Here is a 9,761-nt window from a genome sequence, read left to right on the forward strand (position 1 = left end):
CAGTCCCCACTTCAGATGTTGGCAGACCCACTTGAAGACCAGGATGCACTGCTGCTATGTATAACTGAGATCCAGGTTATGTTCTCTGTTTGGTTGGTGTTTCAGTGTCTGGGAGTCCCCACTACTGCTCCCAGATATCCCACAAGATTCCCTGAGCTCCATCTGATACAGTATTTTTAGTTTATTATAAATTTCACCATTATAAGTAAAACTTATAGTTCAAGGGGTTTATGTTTTGTATTTGTGTTTTATTTTGTTTTTGTTTTTGTTTTTGTTTTTGTTTTTGTTTTATTTCTACATCTGTGAGAAAAAACATCTGATCAAATGTTCCACACATTTTCAAAGATTGAAAAACTTGTACTGAATTATATTCCGAGAATGTTCTATGAACTGCATCTAAGTGTGTGAAGAGGAATGTTTGAAAATGAGTATAGAGGAAGACTGAGAGACTAGGAATCTTGATACATTGACCTGGAAACAAGAAATTTATCTTTGAGTGAGAGCTAGCAAGCAAGAGAGCAGAAATGGATGGAGATTTTGCTCAACAGCAGAGTGCACGCATAGATTGTACAAAGTCCAAGGAATGGGCTGCAGTGAGATTTGATGAAGCTGCCAATGCCAAACAGGAGGGAGGAGTTTCTACAACTTAAAATAACTTTCAAATTTAAACCCATGATTCTGTCATTATTTATCTTTGCAAAGCATACAGGATAACCAGGTTCCACATTTCAGAGGAATGCTCAGTTCCTATTCCAGATCCACAAATTGCAACTGATTGTGACATCTGTGTCTACAGCATGAACTTATTTAGTCAGCAGCAGCAAGCAGGTTAGGCACACAGACATACACACATATTCCAACACTCCATCAAAGTGCTTCCTTAAAACCTGTGTCACCTCAAAACTTTCNTACCCNCAATCTCACCACATGAAAATGGCTAGCAAAATGAAGTGCTTGATTCTGGGATTTACTATATTTTCATGTGTTGAATTATATACTCTAAATTTAGACCAGAATACGACTTGCAGGTTGCTGCGCAAATTTAATTTGACTGGATATGTAGAAGCTGAAAATCATTCTGTTGTTATTGGAGGACTATTTCCTGTTCACTATAGGACCATGCCAACAAGTGACTCTGATGAGGAACCAGAATCACCCATGTGTGAGGGGTAAGCAATTGTTAATTTTTTCACAATAATTTGAGTAGCCAGATAAGAGTGGATACCTTGGAGCCTAGATTTCTATTGAATTTTTCACTCTGGCCCTATCATCCTTTACCTCAGCTTATTGGGGGGAGTGGTTTTCTATGGTGGATTCTCACAAAGCCATTTCTCAGAGATTCTTTTGGACTAATAGCAGTAGTATCTAAAATTTTGTTAGCCATACAGAACCAGAGGTTGCACACCACATCAGCTGAAGAGAATCCACACATTCAGAAGACCTCTGTTGGTGTGTGTGAACACTGAGGTTTGAGAAGCACAGGTGCTGCACAGTGTGCTGCAGCTTCACTGTTAATTTTTACAAGCTCAAGTTCAAGTGTGCAATCTCGGATCTCTGTTTTGTGTCTGAGAAAATTTTCATGATAGGTTTCTGACTTGCAGAAAAAATCCTGTCCCTACTGCTGTCTCTTTCAAGATATCATATCAAAAATAAAACAGAATTCCTAATACTCAAATACAGAAATTATTGTCAGAAAAAGAAAGTTGATATAATTCAAATGTTTTTCAAGATTTGTAACTTATGCATTTACAAACACACATCAGTTAGATATAAAAATAATGCAAGAAATTAAAAGGAAACAAAAACAATAACCTCCAATTCCATTGCCATCAAAAAGTGCATTTTTACCTTTTCATATCCATTTTTGAGTCTTTTGAAAATAAACCTAAGATCGTCAATAGTATGAATGTAGCATAGGTAATAATTTTATTGGACATTGTAAATTATACAGCAGAATTTTCCATGATGATGTGTGATCATTATAGCTATTTTGTCAGTTGCCAAAATCATTACAGCTATATTAATCACAACTCATTTCCTTTTATGCATGTTCCTATTCCAAGTTATTCTTGGAAGGACAAATTTACAGTATGGTTGCTGACAATGTGAGACTTGTGATGAGTCCCTAATAAATACTTTCTCTAAAAGATTTCCATTTTTACAGTGAAGAAAACAAGAGGAATGACTGTGATAATTCAGCAGCAGATCATCACTTAGTCACAGCTGCCATCTCTGTATCATCATGCCCGACACTAAATTTCCATGATTTGAATTACTTGATTTAGTTTCCAATTTTTACTGGAACATTGGAAATTTATTCTCAACATAAAGTCATTGGGGAAATTCAATAATACCTTTTTTATTGATATTGTTTTTCTTTTTAGTTAACAGAGAGAGGTCTTACTATCAATCCTAGAGTGCCAGTAACTTACAATGTAGACTAGGCTCACCTTGACATTGTAAAATTTCTCCTCATTCTGCCTTCTGGTGCCATTACAATTATGTACATCATATCCTAGGTAATCAAATATTTCAATATAAAACCTTTGCCTCTTTGTAACAATTTTGTGGATCTGGAGAGATGGATCAGTAGTTAACATCACTGATTTGCTCTTCCACAGGACAATGCTTCAATTCTCGCTACCCATATGGAAGCTCACAACTATCTGTAACATCCTTATAAAATATACAGGAAGGCAAAACACCAAAGCACATAAAGCTAATCAATTATGAAAAAATAGAATTAACTTTGTATGTCCTACGATAGAAATGTGGGAGAAGTAAAAATATACTCTGGAAAAATGAATGTCATCACTATGGTTTTACTAGGGACCTGCTTAATATTTATAATTATGATTTAAGTGGATCTTCTCTAGTTTTTTTTTAACGTATTTCTTTTGATTAGTGCTGTATAATTCATTTTCATCATTAACATTCATTATTCGCCTTATTCATGCCCACTTGCAATGTTCTCAAAGTAGTTTACACTTTCTTCATGTAGCATAAATTCTCCTAGTGTCAGAAACATATACATTGCTCAGTCTATGTAGTATTCAAAAACAGGTATGGATCTAATCAAATGTTAATTTCATTGGGTTATAATTTACTTAACACTGCTTCATGAATTAAAAATGGGGTTTGCCTGTAGATATCTATTAACTCCATTTGTTTCATAACTTCTGTTAGTGTCCATGTCTCTCTGTTTAGCTGAAATTTTTGGGCAAATGGATATATCTGGAGGATATCATCCTTAGTGAGGTAACTCAATCACAAAAGAAGTCACTAGATATGCACTCACTGATAAGCNGATATTAGCCCAGAAACTTAGAATACCCAAGATACATTNTGCAAAACANAAGAAAACCAAGAAGGATGACCATCNTGTGGATACTTCATTCCTCCTTAGAATAAGGAACAAAATANNCATGAAAGGATATAGGTACAGAGACAAAAATGTAGAGCTAAGATGAAAGGATGTACTATCCAGAGACTAACCCATCTGGGAATCAATCCTATCATCAGCCACCAAACCCAGATATTAATGCACATGCCAGTAAGATTCTGCTGATATAGCGGCCTCTTGTGAGGCTATGCCAGAGCCTGGCAAACACAGAAGTGGATGCTCACAGTCAGCTATTGAATGGAACACAGGGCCCCCAATGGAGGAGCTAGAGAATTTACCCAAGGAGCTGTAGGGGGCTGCAACCCTGTAGGTGAAACAACAATATGAACTAACCAGTAACCCCTGAGCTCCTGTCTCTCACTGCATATGTAGCAGAAAATGGCCTATTCAGCCATCATTAGGAAGAGAGGCCACTTGGTCTTGTAAAATTTATATGACCCAGCACAGGGGAAGGCCAGGGCCAAGTAGTGGGAGTGGGTGGGTAGGGGAGCAGGAGTGGGGGGAGTATAGGGAACTTTCAGGATAGCATTTGAAATGTAAATAAAGAAAATAATAATAAATAAAAAATGGGGTTTGGAGAAATTTAGTTCACAAATCAACAACTTTTGCAAGAAACTAGTTTAAGGTAACTATGGGTTGAATTACATAAAAGAGGAAGATTTATATTATTCTGAAAATATAATGAAATGATACAAAGAAGAGTGGTTTGGGTACAGCAGACTCAAGTTAAATTAAAATATTTGAAGAAAAAAAATATACATAGTGTGTAATAGTACTGTGGGAAGCATAATAGAAACCAATGAATGAAGAAAATGCTCTGCAAACCTTCCCAATTAATTTTGTGATATTTTCCTTGTTATTCTATAAGGGACCCCATCACTTCCATGTAGTTTTAATCATAGTAAGATGCCTACTGCCCATTTCAGTGCCTGATACCATCTCAAAGTCACATCCCATAATTTGACCCATAATTTTTCCTGTCTGAAAGAATTAAAAGAATGGAAATGTAGAGGAGCCTGAGGAAAAGAAGGTTCAGAGACAGGTACAAAGTGGAATACAGCTCAAAAGGAGGTCCCAATGTCTGATTGCTCAAAAAAAAGGGATCTATCATGACTGCACTCCAGAAGACCCAATAAGCAGCTGAAAGAACCAGATGCAGACATTTGCACCCAGCCAATGTATAGAAGCAGCTACCCCTGTTGTTGAATTAGGGAAGGCTAAAAGAAGCTGAGGAGAAGGGCAGTCCTGTAGTAGGGTCAGCAGTTTCAATTAATCTGGAGCCCTGAGATCTCTCAAACACTGGATCACCAAACAGACAGTATACATAAGCTGATATGAGGCCCCCAAAACACATACATAGAGGATTTTTGGGTCCTTGTGCATTCAGAGATGATGCACCGAACTGTCATGAGACTGGAACCTGCAGGAAGTTTAAAAGTCATGTGGAGTGATGTAGGGATTCCATGTGGAGACAGGGTGGGGTGAGGAGAAGTTGTGGGATGTGGAAGAATCAGATGGTGGATCAGGTAGTGTGACTAAAATATGGAGTTTAAAAAATAAAAATAAAATTGGATTAAAAAAACAACAAATACAGAAATGGATGCTTGCAGCCTACTATTGGCCTGAGTACAGGATCCCCAATAGAGGAGTGAGGAAAAGGATTGAAGGAGTTGAATGGGATTGTAACACCACAGGAAGAAAAACAATATCAACCAACCAGTTCCTCCAGGGCTCACAGGGACTGTGCCATCAGCAAAGCAGTACATATGGCTCCAGCTACATATGTTGCAGAGGATGGTTTGTTATGCATCAATGGGAGGAGAGATCCTTGGTCCTATGAAGGCTAATGGATATCCAGATAGATACCCCAGTGCAGGGGAATTGTTGGGTGGGGAGCTGGGATTGGTTGGTTGGTCGGAGAACACCTTCATAGAAGTAGGGGAGTGAGGATATCATAGAGTTTCTAGGGGCAGGGGACCAGGAAAGGGGACAACATTTGAAATGTAAATAAAGAAAATATTCAAAAAGAATTTTTTATAAAAATCATAAGAGAAAATATCTTTAAAAAATAAAAGTAAAAAACTTTCTTACACACCTGAGAAGACACCACTGGATACTGAAGATTATTCCAGTATTTCCAACATTGTAAATAACCCAGTGTGTGGAAGATAGATATTTTTCCTTGAGAAGAACTAATTAATTCTTTGACAACTTTAATGATATAATTTCGGGCTCAAAGCAGGTAGATATTTTAAAGAACTTGAAATGAAATATATCATAATATTGTGTGTTCTCTATCAATCTATTCATCTATCAATTTACTTTACATGCTGATCACCATTCCTCTTCTTCTTCCAGAATTTCCCTCATAAGGTTTTCCCCTCACTAGTTATACTTTTTTACCTCTGAGTATGTGGATCTCTCCCCAAAGGTACTAACCCACCATGGCACATCAAGTCACTGCAGGACTAGAAACAATATCTCCCACTGAGGTCAAACAAGGCAACACAGTTAGGGAAACTGGGTCAACAGGGAGGCAGCAGAGATAGGGTCAGCCCCTGGTCCAGGTCATGGAAGACTGTTGTGAAGTCCAAACTGTATATCTGCTTCATTGTGCCACAATCCAGGTCCAGACCTTGTATTCACTTTGATTGGTGGTTCAGTCTATAGGACCACCCAATTGTCAAGGTTAGCTAATTATGTTGGCCTTCTTGTGCAATACATATTCCCTCCAGATTCACCAGTAATTCCCCCACCTCTTCCACATGTTTTCAAGTACCCAGACAAATGTGAGCTGGGGGACTCTACATCTGTTTTGGTTTGGAAAGGATTTAAGGGACCATCTGGTATTGTTTAAATTTCAAAATGAATCCAGGAACTTCAATTCACTTCAATTCAATTGTGTACATCCTCTCTCACTGAGATCGGTAGGAAAAAGGATCTGGTCACATGTCCTATAGGCTGCAAGATATCACAGATGCCAGTAGAGACTACTATACCCAGAAAAATTTTCCATCACTGAAGATTAAAAAAACAAGGTATTCTATAACAAAATCAAATTTAGACAATATCTGTCCCAAAATTCAGCCCTTAAAAAGCACTAGAAATAAAACCACACTTTGATGAGTCTAACTACATCCAAGAAGTAATTTCACACAATTAAAACCAAAAGAAGAGAAACATACATGCTATGTCAGCATGAACATCAAAATAACAGGCATTTCCCACCAATGGTCATTAATATCTCTACATACCTCAACAACAAAGATAGCTATCCCCTTAGAATAAAGGGCTGAAAAGGTTTCCCAAGCAATCAGAAACAAGAAACAAGCTGGAGTAGTCATCCAATCTTACCTTAAAAGATACTGAAGTACTTATTTAGAAGATGTATAATATCATTAGTGTGTACCTGGAAATTAACTAACAAGATGGTAAACAATGTTCTGGTCTTCTTACTTCTGTTTTCTTCTTTTCCTTAATTGTCTTTCCTCACTGAATCTGTCTTTAAATTTCTTCTATACTTGAATGTTCTTCTACTTCTAGTGTCTATCTCTAGTTGTAGTAACTTCCCACACCACCTGACTGTCTGCTGCGCTATCCCTGTGTCTCCATCTTCCTTTAAGCATTTGTGTTCATATGTTAGACTCTAGGCAGAATGAACTTTGAATTTCTTTGCTCATACATCTAGTATCATTCCATCTTTGTTCTCTCTCTCTTTGTGTGTGTGAACATATATTTTCTGAATAAAGAAACAAAAAAATGTGATCATTGATACTGTATTCATACTATACATCACCAGAGGAAATCAACAGCTGAACACTAAAAGAAACACAAATCTAAGTTAAATAGAATTTAGATAGGCTGTTCTGGGGAGACAGTTCATTTTGTAATCTCACCTTGTAAGAAGAAAACCTGAGTTAAAGGCCCTAGACCCACCTCAAAACAGCTTGATATGGTGGCAAACTGCTAATCAAAGTCTCAGGAAGAAGATACAGGAAGAACAATAAGGCGTCTTTAAGCCTGGTATAACCAAGTCAAGTTCCAAGATCAATGAGGAAACCTGTCTCTTACAATAAGGTGGAGAGTGACTGGGGAAGACACTTGTCATTCTTATCCATTCCACATACATAACAGAATGCATTAACAGTGAAAGGAAGGAAAATACAGATTGTTAATAGTGAATACCTAAATTACTTTTAGGTACTTAAGTTACAGTATTTTTTAAACTAACGATATCAAATTAAATAGTACTCCTAGCTACAGAGCATAGCAAAACAATTGTTACATAATTTCTTTGCAGTTTTGCTGAAATATTTTTAGAATTCAGGTCAAAAGCAGGATGAGAAGAGCAGGTTTTGTTGTTGTTTCATGAAGTAGGCCTTGAAAAAAGTATGGGATGTGCTACAGGGGAGATACATTCTATTGTAAGAAATGGAAAACAAAAAAACAGGAGGCTGATATTTACGTTTTTACATGAGAATATCAATAAGACAATTTCAGTTAAACATACTGCAATACTTAGGTGCATTTTTTAATTGAACCATAGAATACAGAATGTTAAATGCTGACTTTAGTAACGTCTCCCTCAAGGATTTAATGTATTAAAATTATTTTTATTGTTCTAATTATTATCCAGAAGTTAAAAGGCCCAGAATGAGAGAATAATGATGTTTCCAGGGACATTTAAGGATATAAGAAATCCTGTTAAGGGTTTGTTCAGTTTGATTAGTTAAGAAAATTGTCAATAGAAGAACAATTTTGAAAAGAAATAACAAGAAATTTCCAAATGTAGTAGCATAAAGAGATGTATGGTGCAACAAAGTGTAAAACGATAACAAAAAGATGTAAAACTTTGACACAGAAAAATAAGGTACCGGTTGTTCCTTCTGCCAATGCTGTAATCACCTTCTAACTGAAGATCCTTCCATGAAAAGCTTCGCTTTCCTAACCCACATAGTGGCTGCTGCTCAAATGCTTTTTCTTTCCAGGTTTAATTTCCGGGGTTTCCGCTGGATGAAAACCATGATCCACACCATCAAGGAGATTAATGAGAGGAAGGATATTTTGCCTGAACACAGCCTGGGCTACCAAATATTTGACAACTGTTTCTCCACCACCAAATCAATGGAGTCATCTATGGTGTTTCTAACAGGGCAGGAGGAATACAAACCTAACTTTAGAAATAGCACTGGAAAATTTCTAGCTGCAGTTATTGGAGCAGGAGGATCAACTATGACACTGGCTATTGCAAAAATTCTAATGTCGAGTGGTGTACCTCAGGTACCTTTGAATAGTGTGCTTTGAGCTTAGAAAGAAATAGAAACAATGTGCCAGGAAGGATAGCATGTGCTTTAATTTCAGAACTTGGGAGGTAGAGGGAGGTGAATCTCTGTGAAATCATAGCCATCCTGTTAAACAAAGTGAGTGTCAAGACAGTCAGGACTGTTGCAAAAGGAGTTTCTGTCTTGAAAAGACCAGAAAGAGGAAAGAGAGATAGAAATACAGAGAACATGTAGAAATTACTGCAAATATTCATGATGTCTGGAGATGCTGCACTAAACTACAGAGAGAAGATAGAATGGGTCTGGTTCTCAAATTTACTCAGTTCAGATATGCTGTGTCAGTGTGAATCACTGCTTATTAAAAAGGCACTTGAAATTGTTCAATCTGCTGGAGCATCATGCTTCCTTCTGCTAACATCGTAACTGTGCCCAAAACACTGTGTGGGGCAGGGTAGAGGTTATCCATAAATATGGTAGTTGATTTGGTGACTGGAATAAGGCACAGATTTGCCTTTGGTCTCTGTTGATGTTTGAAATTCATTAGCAAAATCATCATAGTGACATGCTAAAAATGAGATTGGGATTTCATATTAGCTAACTTAAAAGGTTATTTTAAACACTGAGAGATTGACATGCAAAAATACAAGAATAAGTAATTGCAAAGAATTTATTGTTTGTAACATAAAAGATCTATAATTATTTCAAATTCTCTGTCAGTAAACTGTCAGGGTGTATTGATGTGAATGATAGCCAAGGTGATTGATCAAACTCCATTAATTAACCATAATTCCTTTCAGATACAGTGTTTAATTTAGAGAGCTTGAAATACAAGTGGGAAGAATATGAATAGATAAAAGTGCAAGGAAAGGTGGGTTACTTGGCATATATCTTATGGATGCACTTCATGGAGATCATCCAAACTTCAGCTGCTCTGAGTTCTGTCTTCCCTAAACACTAATGAACTCAACAATAGAGTACAAACCTTTAGATATAATTCTTTATATGGTTTATTAGTATCTCTCAGAAAAAGAAAATAATAAAAGTACTGTATAATGTATTGACATTAAGAAACTAAA

General features: G+C 36.7%; 1 protein-coding gene across 1 annotated transcript; it reads left to right on the forward strand.

Annotated features, from left to right (window-relative positions):
• Positions 1 to 944: 944 nt before the first annotated feature.
• Positions 945 to 8,683, forward strand: LOC115063352 (vomeronasal type-2 receptor 1-like; the record flags this gene model as incomplete). The annotated part of the gene is made up of 2 exons (XM_029534749.1): positions 945 to 1,169; positions 8,392 to 8,683. Coding segments are annotated over exons 1-2 (516 nt in total), but the record flags the coding sequence as incomplete, so codon positions are not given.
• Between the last annotated feature and the right edge of the window lie 1,078 nt (positions 8,684 to 9,761).

Source organism: Mus pahari, unplaced genomic scaffold, assembly GCF_900095145.1.
Source record: "Mus pahari unplaced genomic scaffold, PAHARI_EIJ_v1.1 scaffold_12392_1, whole genome shotgun sequence".
NCBI classification, from domain to species: domain Eukaryota; kingdom Metazoa; phylum Chordata; class Mammalia; order Rodentia; family Muridae; genus Mus; species Mus pahari.